The sequence below is a fragment of the Brugia malayi genome (assembly GCF_000002995.4).
Source record: "Brugia malayi strain FR3 genome assembly, contig: Bm_v4_Chr4_scaffold_001, whole genome shotgun sequence".
NCBI lineage: Eukaryota > Metazoa > Nematoda > Chromadorea > Rhabditida > Onchocercidae > Brugia > Brugia malayi.
In genome coordinates, this window is record NW_025062478.1 from 10,241,399 (window position 1) to 10,264,465 (window position 23,067).

At 25.6% G+C, this 23,067-nt stretch overlaps 2 protein-coding genes across 4 annotated transcripts; both read right to left on the reverse strand.

Moving 5' to 3' along the window:
* Window positions 1–1,826: 1,826 nt before the first annotated feature.
* Bma-inx-11 (Uncharacterized protein) lies at window positions 1,827–10,431 on the reverse strand (the record flags this gene model as incomplete). 3 transcript variants are annotated; one of them, XM_043082330.1, is made up of 9 exons in its annotated part: window positions 1,827–2,039; window positions 2,268–2,419; window positions 2,899–3,124; window positions 3,334–3,451; window positions 3,923–4,057; window positions 4,172–4,304; window positions 4,426–4,624; window positions 5,160–5,354; window positions 10,237–10,431. In XM_043082330.1, 9 exons carry the CDS (start codon window positions 10,429–10,431, stop codon window positions 1,827–1,829), a joined length of 1,566 nt encoding a protein of 521 aa, XP_042938264.1. The 3 variants fall into 3 exon arrangements, with proteins under 3 accessions (XP_042938264.1, XP_042938263.1, XP_042938265.1); XM_043082329.1 differs by lacking the exon at window positions 5,160–5,354; XM_043082331.1 differs by lacking the exon at window positions 10,237–10,431.
* A 3,168-nt stretch (window positions 10,432–13,599) lies between these two features.
* Bma-rme-1 (EH-domain containing protein 3, putative) lies at window positions 13,600–19,142 on the reverse strand (the record flags this gene model as incomplete). The annotated part of the gene is made up of 13 exons (XM_043082332.1): window positions 13,600–13,688; window positions 13,894–14,043; window positions 14,272–14,443; window positions 14,553–14,629; window positions 14,885–15,026; window positions 15,259–15,372; window positions 15,510–15,698; window positions 15,833–15,933; window positions 16,089–16,222; window positions 16,842–16,952; window positions 17,250–17,478; window positions 17,860–17,962; window positions 19,095–19,142. 13 exons carry the CDS (start codon window positions 19,140–19,142, stop codon window positions 13,600–13,602), a joined length of 1,659 nt encoding a protein of 552 aa, XP_042938266.1.
* Window positions 19,143–23,067: the final 3,925 nt, after the last annotated feature.

Below are 23,067 nucleotides of genomic sequence, written 5' to 3' on the forward strand. Positions count from 1 at the left end.
AGCTTCTAAGTAAAGTATAATAATATAATATTTTAGATAAAAAAATTTAAACTAAAATTTATCATTTGGAAAGAAAGAATCATTTACACAATGGTCATAGCATTACATATACATACCATTTTCTCATATTGTAAAAGATTTTTAGCGCTGATAGAAGCGATAAACAAGCAGTAAGCAATGTAAAAATAATATATGCAATTTTTTTTTTTTTTGTTTTTTGTTCAAATATTTGTTATGATATTGTGATTTAAATAGATAAGTATTTTCTTTTTCTTCTTTTTTTGATTTGATTAAAATGAAATGAAATAAATAAATGAAAAGGATTAAATTTTTGTAGTTATGATATATAAATATATAAAATAGAAGGCAAATGTATTTTTTAATTTTTCAATCAAATTTATTAAAGTTATTTAAGAAATCTAAACTGTATTGCATCAGTTATGTAATCAGTTAATGTAATATTCAATATTTGGAAACAAATAAAATGTGTATAAATTTAGAATTGGTAGTAAATAAGTGAATTAGGCTCGTTAACTAATTAGGCTTTTTTGAAAAACGAATGAATCATAATGTGAATTAGGCTCATTAACTTTAAGAATATTTAGCGCCACATTGAAATAATTATTAACTAGGTGAAAGTCTCAGTAAAATGAGTAAATAAATATTTCAATTCTTCTATATCAGTATAAGTTAATAATATGCTATTAAGGTAATTTGTTGAGGAATTTGACGTTAATATTTAATATTTACTTCTTGTGAACACGTAATGAATCATACTTACGTGGTTTGCTTTTTCACTTCCGTACGATTATGTTTCATCGATTTATTTGTGGCTGATATAAAATGAAATATATTAAAATAATGGAAGTGCTAAGGATAAGTAAGAGAAAGGCACAATCTCAATCTAATTTCATTAATTAAATATAAAGCTAATGGCATCATTAGTGTAAAAAGAATAAAAAATAAAACATTAAATTTTACAAATGTAATAAAATTGTCCCATTTTGCTGAGACATTTTATCCCTTCCTCATTACACTTTATTTAAAACGAGAAAAAACTATTTCTAATTTATTACAAATTAAAATTCTGCTAGATAACATGAAAAACAGGTAAGATTCAAAATAAAACTTTAACAATTAGCAAAAAAAAAAAAAAAAAACGAAAGTATTGAAAAAGGCACAAAACAAAAAGTAGCACTAAAGGCCGTAATATCAGGATCAGAATTGAAGATTTGATAAGAAAAAAAAAGCAATAAGGAATTTGTTGATAACAAATACATCATTGAATGATAATACGAATTTCTCGGAGACAAATTAAAAATGCAATTTGCGTTAACAGTTGTAAATGTAATATTGTCTGATACTTAAGATGATAATAAGCGATCTAAGTGATAAAAACTAATTTAGAGATTGGTTATTTAAATAAAGCTTAGGAATAAATTTTCTTTTCCAAAATTTATAATACGTAAAATACATAGAATAATTTTTTTCCCTTTTTGTTGAATAATTTTTGAAAATAACTTTAATAATTTGAAAATAATTTTGCTAAATTTATGGTAATTTTAATAGTGTTCAGTAGTGAGAGATCAATCATTTTTTTTCTTCCTATTTTACTTATTTAGATTAAAAATTAAATCTTTAATTAAGAAAAAAAGAAAATTAACCAGTCAATTTATACAAAAGAACTAAATGTTATCAATGCATAATTTTCCTAAAATTAGTTCAAATTATCAGCATACCCGATTTTAGCATGATAAAATGATAAGTGATAAGAAGAGATCATTGATAAATAATATAATATAATATTTTACATTTATAATATCAATTCATATATCATCAGCTGCTCCGTTTTGTGGATTTTCCGGTATTAGTGGTAGTAATACTGTATTCTGCTCAGCATGAACTTTTAATTCTTTTATTGGTTTCCGTAAACGGATAAATTTCTCTTTTACGATTAAATCATTTGGTATGAAATCAGCTCGAAATGAATTACTAGCATTTTCCTTATAATCATCAATTGATCCACGACTTTCAGATAGCTAAAATAATTGTAAAAATAAATTTATGATTAATAACAAAAGTTGAACATTTTTCTTTTTCTCTTTCTCTTTCTCTTTCTTTTCATTTTTTTTTTATTTCTTAGAGCAAAACAAAATTACATTTGGAAAAAGATCATTTCCGGAAATTTTATTTGCAATTGGGAGAAAAAAAAAAAATGATAATTAGAGGAAATGAAAAAATTATTTGATGAAAAATTAATGTAATACTTTTTCTTCAACTTCATAAAATGCATTCCAAAGTGATAATATTAGATCGGTGCCGAATAGTACACCAGCATGAATTTCAACCATTCGTAACACAAATAAACCATCGCATCTTAAATAACTTCGCACAAAACGATCCACTTCTTTTGTCTTAGCTAAAATTTATTTTATTTAAACAACGAAAAAAAAAAACGAAAAATTAACGGTAGTTATTTATCGCAATTAATCGATTATTTATTAAAAATAATAACTGAATAATTTAATTATTTATTAATTAATATATGTGTATTTTTTCAATATATAACTTTTTTAATTAATATATGATTTTTGGATGTAATTATATATTTGCTTTTTTTTTTATTCGTCTCTAAATTTAAATGAGTTTAATCAGTTTTATGTTATAGAAAATTATTTGAATTCATGCAAGTATGTGTTGAAGATTGTTTTCATCATTTCTCTTTTTGCTGTTATTTTTAACTTACTTAAATGATAAATTAAAAATTAGAAAATAATTTTTCAATTTTAACTATTAAATAATACTTTAAGTTTGAAAAGATGAAAAAAAAAAAGAGAGAGAGAGAGAGAAGGAAAAAACGAGTAACTTAATGATATTTAAATTGAATAAAGTACTTACTATCAGGATCAAATTTCATTTCAGATAATTCCAAACTTTGTGAAATAAACCAACGACCAAAACATGGACAAGTTAGAACGATAAACCAATAAATTAATGATAAAATAGTACAAAGGACAAGAAATAAATACCAGAACCAAAGGAAAACAAATATTTTCTCATTGAACATATTTATAACCAAAACACATTGAACAGAATATCGTTGAATATTACCAACTTGTCGAACCTTAAAAAAAGTATTCAAAATTTAATTTCTATATTCTTGCAACAAATCTGTTTTTTTTTTTTTCTCCCTTTAATTCTTCAAAATATTTTGCATATTTTCTTTTCTTTGCTAATCCAAATTAAATTTGTTACAAAAAATAGAAATTAAGAAAAAATTTTGAAAAATCTATTAATACTTTTTTTTTTATATATATATACTATTTAACTAACCGTAAAATCACACACTGAAACACGAGGAAAATAACCGGATGTTGTCCATTCGGTACCATTTACAATATCTCTTATTACATCAAAACCATACCAACTAGATCCATCTGTTCGTAAAAATCTAAAATTCAAAATATATTACAAAAAAAAATTGATCGAAAATTTTTTAGTAATCAAAATGATTTAGCTAATTTTATAAATGATGGTAAAAAAATTAATACCAAATTGTATAAAGTAAAAGTTAAAATATATCAAAACATTTAATTATTATTTTGAATTGAAATATATCTAAACATTTTACTTTATTTTCATTTTTTTTAATTTTTATTTCAATTTCATTATTTTTTTTAACTTTTTAAATTTTTATTTTGATTTCACCTAAATTTCATTTCATTTTCATAACAGAAGAATACAATATCATTCATAATATTGGATTAAGCAAAATTTTATTTTTGAAATGTAAAATGAATAGCAATAACCTATGCTAGGCTAACAAGAAAGTGGTGCTAGATGAATAGCAAAAATTTACTGAGCAAACAAGAAAGTTTAAGTTTTATTTAGCAAATAGAAGAAAAAAAGAAGATTAATTTACTTGTTAAGTATGCATAATTGTAGAATTGCATTCGCAAGATATAATGTTTTAGTAACCAAATACATTAATGATATAAAAAATGCCGTATAACGAACATTTAAAAATTTTAATCGTTTATGAACTTCAATTTTACGCCTGCAAATAATTAATTATTTTCATTTAAATAATAAAAATTTATTAAAATGTAATTAATTAAAGTTAAAACAAAAAAAAAAAAATGTTGAAATGTTAAACAAATATTAGCAGAACTTTAATATTCGTCGATGAAATTTCAAAGCATTTTGCATATGACGTGTTAAAGTTTCAATATTTCGACTTCTAATATTTTCATCAAGATTTGATGGATCCATTGCTTTTTCCACTATTTCATGAATTCGTATTCCTAAAAGTAAAATAAAAAAGTGCAAAATGTTATATTAGCTAAAAGAGAGAAAAAAATTTACTAATTTATAAAATACATTTAAATTGTGCAGAAAAACAAAAACAAATTAATATTTATTTACCTGAGCTAAATGATAAATAATTCCAGAATATACTTGGCATTCGGAAACATGCAGCTTGTAGAAGTAAAAAAAATGGTACCCATTTATAGTATGATAACTGTCTTTCCGGTATATATCTTTCTTCCTGTCTTATTGTTGCTACGTGAACATCCGGTTGCACGTAATATGTATCACGTGACCAGCAGTAATTTTCTGCATACTAAACAATAAATTAATATAGGAATTATAATTAATTTTATAAAAGTCATTTTAAAACTTTAGCATCAACAGATTTAGCAAATTCATTTTGAATAATTGATTAATTAATTATTAACTGGGTTGCACGTAATACGTATCACGTGGCAAACACTAATTTTCGTGCATACTAACTATTGATTTAATAAATAGAATTAATTTTAAAAAATTCAATTTAAAAATTTAGCAAATTATGAATTCATGCTAAAATCAACAAAAATTAAATGAACATTAATTAATATAAACGTTATATTAGAAAATGTACTGCACTGACAGAAGAAAAAAAAAAAAAGCACTTTTAATTCATTTAAATTTGATTCATTTTATAAGATAATTTTTAATTTTAATTTCTAATTTCTTTTTTTTTTTTTTATTCAAGTTTACTTCTTTTTTATTAAAATAAGTAAAATTTGAAAAATTTTTTTAAAGTGCATTTCTGTTTTTGTTTTTGTTTTTTTTTTTTTTGTTTAAATTTCAAAAAGAAAAAAGAAAAAAGCAACTTGTTCCCATGATCCAGGAAATTTGTTAGGAAACATGCATTCCAGTGGTCGACCACCAAATTGCTTGAAACTTATTAAAACAGCAAATGCAAGTAGTATATTACTACTGTAAAGATAATGCAATCGATCGGTCGCATCATCATCCTCTTTCGGTGACAAATACCGAATCATTGAAATTAGTGATTCGATCATCATCTATTTAATATTTCTGTCACATTTATATTACTCATCATAAAATTAAACAAAAAGCGTTAACGATTACAATCAGATAATTATAAATTTAAAATAAATTTTAACTTTTGTACGAAAAACAGCAAAAAAACAAGAAAAAAAGGAAATGAAATTTAATATACAAAAGTTAAAATTTATTTAAAATTTATATATTAATAATAATATTAGTAAAAAAAAAATGAAACAAGATAAAATTTAATATATTAAATTCAATGTATTAATAATAATAATAGAAAATGAACAAATTAAAAGACAAAAATGGTCAAAATAAGTTCCATTAATTTAAAGGCAATTGCAAAAAAAAAAAAAAATAGTAAAGGATATATGAATTTTTTTCAATTATTATCTGTGTTTCATTTTTTTTTTTTTTTTCATTTTTTATTTGAATCATAAGTTACTATTAAATATCATAAATTGCAACAATTTTTCAATCATTCATTGCATTTGTAACAAACAAATAGCAAAAGAAATAGTTGCAAATTTCTTTCATTTTATATTTAAAAATAACAAAAAAAAAATTCAACACTTTTTTCAAAAAAAATGAAAAAAAAAAGAGAAAAGAATGAAAAATGAATCGATTTTGCTGTATATATGCTAAAGTATTGTAACTATTGAATTGCTTAAAGAGTAAAAGTATCATCGATATATTTAATGAGTAATATCTTATTTGTTTAATATAAATTTTGCTGAAAAACAATTTTTTATTTCTTTTTAAATTGTTAGGAAAGAAATTGGTTGCATTAGAATTGATTGAAATGATCAATGTGAAAAGGGACAAATTAATTGTTTACCTTTACTTTTTATGACAAAGTATTCAAAATGTAAACAACTTCATAAAACATTGTTATTAATGTTTTTCTTCACCCTTTTTAGCCATAGTTTGCGTCATATCTGAGGACTAAAATTTAAAATGTGATTATAAAAATGACAAGTTGGTGACATCAATTTCATCAGAACTACAACAGCGAGGGAGAGAGTGAAGGGAACGAAAAGGGAGGAAGAGAAAGAGTTGAATATATCATACAAAACAAATTATCTATTTCGTTTGATGACCAATACACATTGAGTTTTACTAAATGATTCCGCAAAATTTTCCGGAATTTTTTCCGGAAAATTATGTGCGTATGTTCTCAAAACGAGGAACTAAAAACAGGAACCGACAATTCAGGATGAATACTTATGTGTCATTTGAACTGAAAATTCAATCGAATTATTAGTTTCAATAGATAAAATTTATGTTTAAAAATTCCTTGCGCATGTGTGTGTGTCATTATTGGTTCGAATCTAATTAATTTCAATAATCAAATAATTAAAATATTTTCTTATCAAATAAATCTGAGTGCAAAATATTATCATTAATCATATCGAAATCTTAAACATTGATAAACTGATTTTGATATCATTATCAATGCTAGCACAACTTAATATTAAGCGTAGTAACATTGAACAAATATAAAATCACACCAAAACTATTGGATGAGTAGAGAAGAAGAGCTCTTTATTTCAATGATCATAATAGAAAATTTTTCAAAAGCTAAGTCAATTTTTTTTTTCCTGAGAGTTTAAAAAGTTTTAAGTGTTATTTATCATACCATCAAACCTTATCACACTTCATTTCAATCACTTTATCATCCTTCTTTTTCTGTTCTTTCTAAAGTTTACACTTAAGAAAGAACAAAAAATGCACTAAACAAATGGATAGTACAAACACGGAAAAGTCAATCAATTGATGTAACCAACTGTTTAACAAATTGTATCATTCATTCATTATTTGAATTATTTGAGATATGTATATCGTATCGTACGAGAATTCAAGAAGCCAGCAGATAAAGAACGGTATTACGGTAGCTATACCGTAGCCTTATCAATGTATACTGTAGAATCTATCTTCTATTGCCTTTTTTATAATTTCAAAAAAAAAAAAAAAAAAACGAAAAAAATTTAGCAAAATCAGTTTTTTATATGTATATAATCTATTTCATATTGTGAATAGAAGTGAACCACTGATAATGTCTATTCGAAGCTTTTAAAAGTTACAAAATTAGTTATTTGCAGATATAATTTTAATCGTTCACGGACTGTAATCATTATCGATATTATCATGATCTTCAATAATCGCCACAATCACCGTTTTTATCATCATTACCATTATCATTATCACTCCCATCATCGTCATCATCGTTATCATTAATCAGGTGATAATATAAATTTTTTTTAAAAAAAAGAACAATATAAATCAAATTTGTAAGTTAAAATGATTCAACAATTTTTCTTTTTTCATTTTCTTTTACTTCCTTTGAAGAAATAGTGAAGAAATCGAGAGGGAAGGAAGAAAAAATAGAGGAAATTAGATAAATTTGATTATAAAATATCATATTAAAATATCATTCATTGAAAAATAACTGTAGAGTAGTTCGTTTTCGATGAAGCATAAAATGATGATTGAAGTAGTTTGAGAGAAAGCAATAAACGTAAGTATAAGTAGTTTTGCTTACATTGCTTCTCATCAGGAAGTATTTTAAAAGTAGAAAAAAAAAGAGAAGGAAAGATTAAGACAATAACGAGGAAAAAAAAAAGAGATAGCAAATCAAAATATGAGCGAAATAAATTGTTTAAATAGTCAAGATGGAACAATTTTTTTCTTTTTTTTTTTTTGTTTAATGATCAAATTGAATTTTTTTTTTTTTTCAAAATGAAAACTTCAAGATTTTAAACAGATTTCATTGAAATATGTATTAAGTGATAGAATAGACAAATCTTAATGATAAAGAAAACTTTTTTTTTTTTTTTTTTTTAAACAACCGGTAGAGTAATCGGAAATGGAAATGTGAGAATTTGATATATTTGACAAGAATTGATGATATATCTTCATGAATTCAGATATGAAACTGTACGGAAAGAAAAAAAAATTATTTATTATTATTATTATTAATTGATAAAAATATTTGAGATTGTCGTAGCGGAATAATCTAACCGGATTAGATGATATATCTTCATGAATTCAGATATGAAACTGTACGGAAAGAAAAAAAGGATGTAAAATAAGAGAGATGAGTGAATTTAAAGAATGAATAACACATTTTCCCTTCCTTGCATATATCGAATCGTTCTTAGCTCTCTTCAAACGATCCACCGATAAATTAATTCTTCGTTTTAACAATAACTGAAGCAAGCAGAGAAAAATGGTATAATGAAATCTATTCTATTCTATTCTATTCTATTCCCATTCTATTCTATTCCCATTCTATTCTATTCCCATTCTATTCTATTCCCATTCTATTCTATTCCCATTCTATTCTATTCCCATTCTATTCTATTCCCATTCTATTCTATTCCCATTCTATTCTATTCCCATTCTATTCTATTCCCATTCTATTCTATTCCCATTCTATTCTATTCCCATTCTATTCTATTCCCATTCTATTCTATTCCCATTCTATTCTATTCCCATTCTATTCTATTCCCATTCTATTCTATTCCCATTCTATTCTATTCCCATTCTATTCTATTCCCATTCTATTCTATTCTATTCTATTCTATTCTATTCTATTCTATTCTGTTCTATCCCTATTCCTATTCCTATTTTATTCTATTCTATTCTATTCTATTCTATTCTATTCTATTCTATTCTATTCTATTCTATTCTATTCTATTCTATTCTATTCTATTCTATTCTATTCTATTCTATTCTATTCTGTTCTATTCCTATTCCTATTCCTATTCCTATTCTATTCTATATCAAAATATTAACAATTTGAAATGTTATTTGATCAGGAATATTTTTTCTTTTTTTTTTTCATTTCATCTTATGATCCTATTTTGATAAATATTATAAGATTTAATAAGTATAAAACCTTTTACAATGTAATTTGAAAATATTTTTATGAAATAAAAATAGAAGAAAAAAAAAGAAAAAATTGAACAAAGTAAAATTACTTTTCCAGTATCATTTCAAATCATTTTTACCTTTTATAGAAGAAGGATTTTACCGCTATAATATGAATAAAATGATTTTAATTTATTTAACAAACATAAAATATGGCAATGATTGAATAAAGAAGAATAATGATAGTATCAACTAGGTGCAACTGTACGATAAATCGGGCGGAAATATGCCAATGTACCTAAATAGCACGAGAAATTTGATTAGTCACGCAGTGAATGTATGATATGATTGAGATAAAAATGCAATGATTGAATTGCTAATGGCCATATTTATAATATTTGAATACATACGTCATCAGCGCATCTCAGCTATTTTTGGACAAATGCGCCAATTATTATTGAGTTAATCATTAATATAAAATGCATTGTTATAGCATTAGGAATGTAATAAGGTTACTAATTTATTGATTTTGCCATCATAATAATAATAACAAAGTAGTGTGTTTTGAATAGGGACCAGGATTAACACGGTAAAACACGTGATGAGTCACGTGCGTGAATGTCAATTTAAATAATCGTAAAATTTTTTTTTTTGCTCCATTGATAATAATGAAATAATGGTCTTCAAATATTTCCAATAATGATGAAAGATTTAAGAATTGAATTGAAGAATTAATTTGATATAACTAAATTAGTTGTATTTCAAATTAATATATTGAATAAATATATAGAAATTCAAATAAGTAAATTAATTTCCATTAATTAATTAATTAATATGCTAAAGAATATTTTGTGAAAAAAAAAATTACAACAGTGCAGTACACTTTTTAATACTAAAATTAAATGCTAAATTATTAGATGAATGTAATTTGAAATTACAAAATTAAATGCTAAATTATTAGATGAATGTAATTTGAAACAAATCATTTCATTTCATTTCACTTTCCTAATTAAAACTAACCGTAACCCATGAATTAGGGAAAGTTGTCGGTGGCATACATTCGATTGCTTTTCCATCAAACATTTTCCAAGCTGTTATTGTACTTACTGCTACTAGTAAATTTGCAGTTAGAAAGTAATGTAAACGATCGATATTATCTTCACCATATCGTTTACTAATTACTTTCAATGAATTTAATAATGCTTGAATTGACATTCGAAACTGTACACTGAAAGATTGTCAACAACCATTTTTTAAAAATATTTTAGCTGAAAAAAAAAAAAGAAAGAAATTGAAATATATTTGAAATTTTCATAGCATTTTATACATATATATGGTAGTCTATGTTAAATTAATTATGAAAATTTCAAAGCTATAATTTATGTCTTTTATTTTGTTAATTGTTATTGCATAATAAACTCTTTTTTTTTAAAAAAAATAACAAATATTTTACAGTGTAACTTAGCAAAAGCATTTATTTCATAATAAGCAATGATTCAGAATAATTTTTCTTCTTATTTTATAAAAATTGCAATCAAATATAATTCAAAAGTTTCAAAACACGAAGTTTAAATATTTTAGAGGAAAAAAAATAGAAGAAAATAGCTGTGAAGTTATCATTTTTCTTCCTCAATTTTGAAATATTTGAACGAAAAAAATTCAATTTAATTCACAAGCAATCAATTTTATAGCATATGAAAATAAAATAAAATAAAAATTAAAAAGAAAAAATAAGCAAACAAATAATGCTAACTTAAAGCTTAAATGAAAAATATTGTGTGAAGAAAACAGAAAGAAAAAAGAAATTAAAACAAAAGGATAAATCTATTAGAAATGTGATGTAAACAATTTGTTTTCTTTCAAATTATACGATTGTTTTGATTTCATATAACAATTATTAATTATAAAGTGCTAAATAAAAACTTTAATTCAAAATTTTTGTAATTTAATTAATTCAGTTAATTAAAATACTGTCAAATTATGCTATTTTCTTCATCCAAATGATAACAGTAACAATGATAATGATAAACAATAATAAACAATGATAGGAATAAAAATAATGATAATGATAATAACAATAATAATAATATGAAATTGTTATAAGTTTAATAATTGAATAATGATTAGATGAAATTTAGAAATGCGAAAATTTTGTGCGAAAGATGAAATCAATCGATCGTAACAATAAACATTCATTTCATTTCCTGTTTCCATACCTTTGCACACCTGCAATTTGCTCCATTCGTTACAGTTTTGGAAAATTTTAACAAATCAATAATTTCAGAAACTAAAATTATTATCGAATAAATTTTTATCTTTTCATTTCAATAAAATTTTTTCATCCGTTTCTCTTTTTCATTTCAATAAAAATTTTTCATCTCTTTTTCTGTTTTTGTAACTTATTTTAAAAATAAAATTGATAAAAATTTCAACAAACATTTTTTCAAGTTAAATTATCCACGCATTTTTAATTCGCTTTTTTTTTTTTTAATTTTTATTTTGATATTTTAACGAATGCATATTGCTTCCTTCGTTTTTCTTTTTTTCTTTTATCGATGAAATAATTTATCATTGAATTATCAGAATTAAAAAAAAAAAAAATTAAAAAAGAAAAATCTAAGTTTGATGCAAATAAAACTGTATGATACATGTTTTATCAAAGTATTTTCTCTTTTGCTTTTACTAAACGATAAGAATAGAAAAATTCAACTTCAAATGTAAAAATTACTCATCATTATTTTTATTCTTTTGCAATTTTCATTTAATACATAAGCATACATAAACTTTTCTCTACAAATTTTTCTTCTGCTAAGAATATTTCGCATTTTTGTCTTTTCATTTTTCTTCTCAAGATTTTTTACAAAAAATTGATAAAAGTAGGAAAGGAAAAAAAAAAAAGTATGAGAATTATTTATAACTTAAATACTACATAAACTTTCATGTGTATCTGTTAAAGTATACGTCAGTTTCAGTTATTTTACTTACGTGAAATATTGCTACACACTTATTTTTGTTCTCATTTATTTCTAGATTAAAATAATCACTGAATTTCGATGTAATTCATTGTGTTGTTGATGTATGGAATCAAATGCAATAACGAATCAATTTGTTTATATATCACATATTTTGCTTATTACACATAAATTATTTCACTGATTGTATATGAAAATTTGATAGGAAAAAAAAAAAAAGGAAAGTTATTAATCAAAAAAGTTAAATTAAAATGCTGTTTGAACGAACAGAAGGAAACAAATATAGTGGACTAGAAAACGGTAAATTCTGCAAAGTTTCCAAAAAAAAAAAACATATGAATTATACAAATTTCTTATCATTAAGAATTCAGCTAATAAGTTAGTTAATCAAGCAATCTTTTTATCCATCTACCTAACTCGAATTCATTAATATTCAAAAGATACATTGTGCTATCAATGAAAATTCATTGTTGATAATAAATAATGTATTTGGGAAGAATTAATAAGATAGGGAATAGTTCTACTAAAGAGAAAATGATACATAACAAGGTGAACTTATACAATGCTAGCCTAAAATATTCACCTCAAACAAAAAAAAAAAAAAGATTTTATTTGGGAATCCAGTTATTACTAGTCTAGAAATTAAGTATAAAATAAATATGCTTTTCTGGGAAAGTAAATTTTGGCTCTATTATTATTAAAATTTGTTTCCTCCAAAGAAATTTCATCCTTTTCAAAAGCTTAAAATGTACACTATTTCATGCTCATATCCTGCCTGACCCGTAAAAATCAAAAACATTTTTTTTCCCTCTGGAGCTGATTCACACTCTTACTTTTGTTCCATTCAGTAAAATCAATCAGAAAATACAATAATATGCTGTTATAAAAGTAATAAAATGAATTTTCTACAAACAAACAGAAATTAAAAACTGATATTTCAAGACGAAAAAAAAAAGAAGGCAATAATACCCAAACAATATATCCCACAAATTCATAAATGATGAAGAAAAAAGAAGTCACGCTCACCTCGTCCAATTAAATTAATATCTATCCTTCATTTTGAATGTTCCTATGAATTTCATACAGTCCACCAAGAGTTCAAATAGATAATTCCTAATTTCATGTTAAAGAGAACGTACTGTAGTTTTGCAAATATGTTTTGAATGTAAACAGCTTAAAAGTCTCAATTGTATAATGGTTCCGAAATTAGACATTCAAATTATTCGAAACAGAAGACGAATCCTAAATTCAGTCATCCAGAAGAATCTATGGATTCTGGTGAGGTTAATCAAAATATATTACACATTTCTTACTTTCAGCAATTGTATACAGCACTGTTTAAAGTGAATGGTTGCACGAGACCAAAAAATTTGGTTCAAAATTTCCCAGTTCACTACTACCATAAATTCGTTCAGGAATCTAATGTAGGATAGATGGGATCTTCATCACGCTTCGATGGTGGAATCAAATGTTTCGGCAGTTCGAGTGGTAATTCATGCCCTAAAAATTAATACGTGAATTACTTGAAATAGTCTTGTTATTTCTGTTTGCTCTCTTCACATCAATTTCTCGACTGTTATTCATAAGTTATTTATCAATATTATCATTTCAAATTTTCACCAATCATAAAGACAGCATTACCAACATGTGCTCTCCTCAAAAATAAAACGTAATTTTAGCCATAATCAAATCTTAAAATGCTAACCTTCAAGTTTCAAATTGATTAAATAGTTAGCAAGAGCAAATTCATCACTATCCAACATTCCATCTTTGTCAACATCCGACAGCTTCCATATTTTACCCAAAACAGCATTTGGCAATTTCGATTTGACCATATGTTCCTTTGCTGCTCGACCTTAACATAATATATTTTTCCTATCCATTGATAAATCCTACCATTGAAATAGAATAATGAAATTGTTGCACGAAGCAATTAGTATTTCACGACATACATGTAGTAATTAACGACTGTTTAGTTTTTTGCATGTTTTGAGTATTAATTGCTTCTCAGATCAAAAAAAAAAAAAAAAAAAAAAAAAAAAAAAAACAAAACAAAACAAAAAATGGAAAAATAAAAATTCACCTGTTATTTTGCCATCTATAGGATCCAAACTATCAAACATTTCATCTGCCTTGTATCTTTCTCGAGCTACTACCCAACCCGATTCATTAGCACCCTTATCAAAACCTTCGCCTTTACCAAAACCAAAGGGAGTTTCTGATTCAACAGCTTGATCAAAAGCGCCACCATGAACCTAAATAAAGAAATGATCAACATGCACATATCAACAACTTATAACACCTTATAACTTAATATGGACTGTTATTAAAAAAAAAAAAAAATTAAAGCAAAACAAAATCAACCTCTGCCTGATGAGGTTGAAGCAAACCGTTTGTAATTGGAGTATTCTCTTCTTTTGGAATTTGAGCCATCAATCGAGCTGGAAATTTTTTACAATCATAAAACGCTTATAAAAGAATAGAATCCAAAAGAATCGTTTTACTTAATGGACTTAATGACTTAATGAAGAATGTGCGGAATAATTTTCAACTCGTTGTTTGGGTGCTTATCTGAATAGACATGATGTACTGAAGAGTTAAATAAGGTTCAGTAGTTTTGAGAAATAATTTATCAATTGGTAGCAATGAAAATTGCTCAAAAAAGTATTTTTTTTTTAATGTACCAAATTGCATACCAATATCAGAAGCAAGCATTCCATCAACAACATCCAATAATTTTGGCTTAATTGGATTGAATTTGGTGAAATCATAATCCGGTAAATGTTCACGCATTTTGTTAATATCCGGAAAGTCGCCAGCCGAAATATTATGTTCACGCTAAAACAAGGAAAGAAACCACATCATTTTATCTTTAAAAAAGACTTATAGTGTCAAAGTATAACCATAAGAAAAGAAATTTTGGCTTAACATGTATGAAATCGAAATTAAATTTAAAAACTGGAAATTGATACATAAAATGATTAAACAGAAAAAGGAGAAAAAGAAATTATTAGCAGTGCACAGATCAGAACGAGCATAATATTATTAGACATTCAGTGAACGAATATACCTGCAACTGTTCGAATATTTTATCAAGATTTTGAATAAGCTCTTTCTTTTTTTTCTCCTTACCAATCATTGAAGGCATCTGTTTGCGTAATTCTGCTATGATGAATGCATGCACCTAAAACAAATTGCTTGTCTAAAAAAAAAAAAATACAAAAAAATCTTTACGTTTGACAACAAATACCACCTCTCACGATAAGAATTAGTGCAAAACTCAAAACTCAAAAAAAAAAAAAAAAAAAAAAAAAACTAAACCTTAGCAAGCCTAGCCCGTTTGATAAGATCATTGAGTTTCCTTAATGCTGCATTCCTTGGTAATGCTTGCAAATCAGCGAACAAATCATGTTGCTCATCTTGGAAAAGCCTTCGATTTATGTCAAAATGCAAAGGATGATCCCAGAATGTACCAATATATACTCGTGATACCTCTGGAGTTTTAAATACCTGTAAATAAAATAAAGTTCGTTGAAATAACTTTCGCGAACACCAAAAGCATGTCATACAGATATAAGTCAGGAAAAAACTTCAATTGGTAAGATCCATTCTTAAAACGTATTGAAAATTGAGTGAAACTAGACCTTTCCCAAAGACCACATAAGTGCTCCATAAACACGCATTAATTGCTGATGATCAACCATGTCAGACTTGTTCAAAACAATCCTAATCTTGTCTTCATTTCCTAAAATAATCCACAATTTAGAAACACATCCTATTCCTACTCTATCATCTGATAATCAACATTCTTATTCATAGATCCCAAATATGCGTAATCAGAAAAAAATAATATAAGGTCTAAAGAGAATAAATAATGATGAAATACTGAGATGGGAATACCTGAGAGCGCTTCGATGCAACGTTTGAATTCATCTGAAATGTCTAATTTATGAGCATCGAATAACAGGATAATCCGATCTACACGCTCCGCGAACCATTCCAGAACGCCCGTGAAATCATATCCTCGATCAATTCTACAGCAAAAATTCTAATTTTATTCTGGTTTGGATTACAACTGGGTTTACGAAAAATATCAGTTTTACAGAGTTTTTAAAGGAAGTCTGTAAAGAAAAGTTTAAAATGTACGAAAATTGCATTACTATGAGCTTTCTGAGAAATTTTTAAAACTATTAGTTAAATTTTGGGATTTATTACTTCTATAATAATAAACTTTATTTTCATGAAATCTCACTTGGTTATCTCATCGAAATATGAAAAGGAAAATTTATATGTTCCTCAAAAATACCCAAAGAAAATTTCTATGTGCTGATCAGTCAAAGTTGAATCGACAAAAACATTTAAACAGCTAGTGATAAGAATTTTTTAAAAAAAACGTATGCTTAGCTACATCAGACCATAAACTAATGTAAATATATTGATTGTTTATCTCTTATTTTTTCATTATGATTCCAATAAGCAAACAGTTTTCCTTATCCTATATTTTTTGTGTATATGTCATTAAATAAATTTATCCTAAAATATTAAAAACGCAACGGCATCACACATTTGCACATACAACTAGAACAGAAGCTTCTGAATCATTCAATATGATTTTACGCAAAAATAATACAAGAGAAATTATCAATAACATACCTCTGTTTTTCTCCACTCAGTATTCCAGGTGTATCCACAATAGTGACACTTTTCAGCACTTCATTATTCAGGGTGGAACACTGAAATCGATTTAGGAATGCATTCCCGAATCTGAAAAAGTAGGATTTATAACTTCCTATAAAACTTCAGCAATTGTCAGTTGATGTTTACAATATACGAATGATTCTATATGAAAATTCCTCAAAGGAACATTTTCTAACAATGTGTAATCTGGTTCGATGTGCTAATCCGTGTTTCGCACTACAAAATAAAACGATGTGATGACCCACTAAAGGTAAATACTGAGTTAAATAGTTAGCAATAAAAAAAAAAAAAAAAAAAAAAAAAAACCACATAAATTATGCTCAGATTTGGAAAAAGAACAGTATTGATTAAAATCAAATATACCTGCTCAATGCCCTAAACTGTTTCTTAGAATCAACAACAAGCGCATTGCCAGGTATCGAACCAACATCTTCACCCCACATAACAGCAATGAATCGATCAGTTGTTGGTTCAGGCCCTATCCTGATTCCCGGGAAATCTTCCTCCAATAAGTATCGGATAAATGTTGTTTTTCCTGTTGAGTACTGCCCTACTAGAAGTATCATTGGCTTAGCATCAAAGTCAGGATCATCTGAAATAAAGAAATAATGAAATCTGAGAATAATTAGTTTTATCATACAATTATTACTAACACAACCATCCTGAATTTAAAACTAAGAAAATAAACACTAGATGATAAATGTAACGAAATGACATAATCATTCAGTCAATTCCACTCTCTAATAAGAAATGTGAAATAACTAGCTATCAGTAACAAAAGCTACACTATTGAACTAAAAGCAAAAAAGATATATAAATGATATTGATTTCTACCACTTTTTTTTTTACTTTTCCCTTTGTTTATATTTCGTAAATGTCTTTAATATTGATTGCTCAAGTAAATATACGACCACAGTAAAGTAGTATAGTCAAAATAACAGCAAAACCAAGAGATAAAAATAAATATACTTACCAAGAGCTGGTGAATGAAAATCATGGAATCTATAATATTCTTCCAGTGGTAACAATTTTTGCTTGTAAATCTTCCGCAATCCATCGCTAACAGTTTCGAGGACCTGTTTGAGATGTTTGTTAAATTTAGGTCGTGTAGTATCATCAGTATTAGTAGTAGATGTATTAAAAGCTGGCATTTGGTAGCATAAACTGTATCACTGACTCACAAATAAATACTTTCGACGATATTTGCTGAGAAGAGGAAAAAGTGGGTTGAATTCTATAATCCAAAAATGGTAGTAGTAATACAGCACTCAATTTGTTCATTTTGCTCTTTCATACGCTGTTTCCCCTCCTCCTCATCCTTCTTACCATTTAAAATAAGTACAGGTGGACGACGATCAATTCGTTTTTTTTTTTTTTTTTTTTCTCTCGTTTCAGAAAATTAGAATGTTGCAGCTGTGCATTAATTTGCGAATATTACTAATAAGAAATTCATCTGACACACATCTGCAAGGAGTTTTTTATTTTTCAATATATGCTACTTTTTGCTTTCATCTCGCCACTTTATAATGCATAAATTTTAATCAAATCATAGAAATTAGTGGGTATAGTATGTAAGCAATTTCGTTACATTGTGATGTTCCACCGGAAACTGTTCTAAGTACAATTTCCTTTAAGAAAAAAGCAATAAAACTGTGTGTATGAAAAAAGAAAAATCAACAGAAAGAAAATGAAACAGTGCACCTATCAATCAAATAAAATAGAGCAGAGCAGAAGACGTAGCTGAAAAAAAAAAAAAAAAACTAACGATGAATGCCTTAATGCATTGAGCAGAAATAGAAAAGTTTCATTTCTATGAAATGTATACCATAATGAGTCGAAGTGAGAAATAAGAAATAAGGGCAAGCCCATTTTTAATATATTATTTTCATTCACCGAAAATTGAACATACTGATAAAAAATACAATTGAATTCCTTTCCATAAGAAATTTTAAAAAATCAATTTAAGGAATGGGAAGGATTAGAAAAAAAAATTCATAACATTACTCGAACAATATTACCACCAATATGAATTACTACTGAGAGTGATTACAAGTTATTAATAAAAATAATCTTTTAATAATCAACCTATATTAACAAAACTGAAAGAAATAATATTTTCCTCCATTCTAAAATTTCTCTTATCATAAATAGGGATTACAGAAAATGGCAACGAATTTGAGGAAAAATATTTAAATATACAAAGCTAACCTCTTGTTGCTTCTTTTTAGACGAATCACCACCAATCCACGAAAACATTTTCCGTGGTCGAATATGACCTGCTAATGCACTACCTGAAAAATAATATTTCTTATTTCTAGACTTTCTTTACAACTAATGACTCATTTACTTTAACGAATAAATAACGTGAAAACAAGTATGTTTCGTTAAAATTATGGAAAAAGATAAAGAAAACAATAAATGACTGCATGAATCATACGACAAAGTATAAAAGAATGACTCAGCATTGAAAAGTTTATTGATAAGTAAATCAACCACTAACCCTATTTCTCAGAAATATTCAATAACCGAGAAAACTTTAAAAGTTAAACAAACATTTCGCCCAAAACAAAACCATACGAAAATCCATTAGGAAACTACTTTAGATAATCTTAAATCATTAATCTCACACTGTCAGTCAATTTAAATTACGATTCATCAGAGTGTTTGAGTTTTACCACAATTCTAATTCTCCATTATACATGTTATTAAATGCGTATATGTAAAGCTCATACCAATTTAAAATACAATTCACTTGTAGCAAATATGTCCAATTAATTAGCAGTATTAGAGAGATAAAGAGTAAATACTACTGGCATTCGAAGCATACAGTTTATTTCAAAGGATTAGCGAATAAACAAATGAGTAAATTGTAACTGAATGATCAACGTTTACTGGTGAGTAAATGATTGAAAACTTAATGTGAAATAGATTAGTAAGCAATTGATATGATCTCACAAGTTTGGTTAAACCAACAAAGTACGTTCAAGTTTTGCTAATATTTCAGGATAGAATGATTCGAACGAAATTTGAATAGCGAAAAAAGGTATTGTGAATTTAATCTGTATCAAAATGTTATTTTCAAACAAAAAAAAAAAAAAAAAAAAAACTTAGAACCAGTGTGCCTTTCAGGTAAAATGGAAAATGAGCCAGAAAGTTGTTTTAACAAAAGATTTTCCTTTTTAAATAACTTGCTAGAAATTTTAAAATGACATCCTAGTTTTTATTAAAGTTAAAAATTAGCAATAAACTAAGATCAAAAATTGGGTGTCTCATAATTGACTATTTGTAGATTTCCAAAACTATCACATAAAGCTCCGAGAGTTCCATATGATTTGCTATTTTTTTTAAGCTAATGAAAACATCAAATTCATTAAGCCATGTTTTTGAAACAAATTTTATTGAAAATAATTTTCTCTATGAAATATAAACATTAATATATATATGAATGAATAGTATATGAAAGATAAACAAAAGAATGAATCACCCCAACAACCATAACTATTGAAACTAAATTTTGTAATAACTCACTGAGAATCCTGAAAATTTGCATAGCAATCCAAGTTGTAAGGATGGAAAACTTCTGCATTCGAAATAGAACATAAACAGTGAGTTATGAAAACCCTACGGAATCAGAAAATATTCACTAACCAAACATTTATTATGACTGCATATCGCTAATCATTTAAAGGTGATAAATTGTGAAAATTATATGGAAAGAAAAAAAAAATTATACGGATAAAATATAACTGTAAACAAATACTGAAAACAACAGTAATCGAACAACATCACGGAAGTCTCACTTTTCGCAATAACGTTTCTTCTCTGAAATTTTACAAAGAAAAAGTGTTTGTTCAGAATTTAATTATGCTTTACAATAGATAAATCATATGTAACATTCTCAACTGGAACATTTAAAAGTGAACACGAATAAAATTTAAAAATTTTACGGAAATCATCGAAATAATATTTTTTAGAAGTAACAAAAATTTGAAGTTTATCAACATAAAGTAATAGGTTAAAATTCCCTTCGTTATATTCATTTGATTACAAAAAACATACAGATAGGTGTAAACAGCAAATATCAACAGCCGAACTGATAAATATCAACAACCGGAAGAAAAGTTGCAAAAAAACGGAATAACTCAATCCGATTTAATTCCGTAAATCGTTGCATCGTATCATATTTCTATCAAAAATTGAGATATCAAAATCTAGAAATGCTGCAAAATCAAAAAAAAAGAAAAGAAAAAAAAGAATGGAACATGCCAAAACAAAACAAAACAATGAGAGAAGGAAGTATCACCCAACAGGTCGAAACCAAAACCAAACATTGTCGCATGATAATGCCACAATGCAATTTGTTTGTCTGTGCCAGTTAAAACTATAAAGTGTGTAAGACAAATGGTGTATGTGAAATAGAATTTGCTAGAGATTGAGAAGCTGAAGAAAGAGCACTATATTTTGAGAGACATCATGAATTTACAGGATTTACGAAATATTGCTTTGTAAGTGTTTTAATTTAGAAAAATTCACAATTGGAAATTACAGTTATAATTAAATAAATAAATGAGATTTATAAGTTATACAATCCCTTATAATGGTCTTTTAGTAATTGTTTGAAAGTAAGGAAGAGAAAATATAATTGAATTGAAGACAATGAGAATGAGAGCATGAATGGGAAAGATTGAGAGAAAGTGAGAAAATGTATGGTTGTTAATGTTAGCAGAGATTGAGAGCATGTCAAAATATTCACTATCGGTTGGACAGTTTTTTTTTTTTTTTTCAATTTTTTCACTTTTCAACACTTTAATTCATTTGCTTAAAAGTGTGCAAATAACCATAAATTGTGCCAAGTAAATTTACAAGTATGAATTTTTTGAATTATTAGGAAATATTTGTGTTTTAAATCTGTTTTGGACTAATTTTAATACAATTTATTTGTTGTAATAAACTTACGTGTAAGTAAAATAATTTTTATTAGATTTTTAGGATTATAAATTAAAAAAAAAAAAAAAAAAAAAACAAATTATTTCATTTTTCGAAATCTGTAAATTGAATGAAAATAAATTAGCATTAAAAAATATTCAACTATGTGAGGTATAATTTAATTTAATAAACAATTAATTAATCTAACATGATTTTGTAATTTATTTACATGCATATACAATTTTATCGTTTGCTTAAAAACGTAAAAATTTGCGTGTAATTTTTACCACTTAACATTTCACGTTAATACGTGTAAACACGCAATATTCGTCAAATATAAATGAATGATGTAATTTTGTTATTAATAGATAATCTGTGAGCTATATGGTAGTGGTAATTATATATAACTCTAATATTTACAATTCTTTGGGAATGAGAATTACATAAACATCCGTTTGATAAACAATATAAATTATCAAATATTTGTATGCTATAAATTTTTGTAACTCTCAGTTGTTTTAAATTCAATTGAAATTTGAAACATTTTAACATGATAAATGGTAAACAAATGGAGAAAAAAGAATTAAATAATCTAAAATAGAAATTGCTATGAATAATTATAATGAATCATTTAAGAGATTTTGGAAAATATTCTCATTAAATCAATACTTATATAACTGAATTTGAATTAGTTAATTCTATTTGTTTAGTAATTTTTACTCTTTTTTCTAATGTCATATTTGATTGGAAAAAAATTTATGAAATTTAAGATATTTTGTTTCTGAAGAAAAAAAAAAAAATTCTGCTAATAACAATTGGTTAAAGATTTTGTTTAAGAAATTTTGCAGTAGCATAAAGGAAGTCAATTTGAGAAGTACGAAATGACAATAATGCAAATCTTTAGATCAAATTGATTTGTTTGCTGTTTGTGATGGTGGATAGATTGATTTTAAAGTTTTTATCAAAATTGAAAGAGTTAGAGTAAACAGAATTTCTCACGATAACTCATTGTTGACATTATTTCATTGTCAATTTTATTTTATTTTATTATTATTTTTTTTTTTTCATCATTTTTTTGAACATGTTTTTCATGAAATCTAACGTAAAACTGAATATACAAATAAACTTACTTCTTTACCTTTTCCTGTTATTAATGTTAGTGAGAAAGTTTGAGAGAATAAATTTTCAGAAGTTATTGTTATAGTTCTAAGATGCAGTTGAAAAATTTTAAATTACTTTCACAGGCTAGTATGAA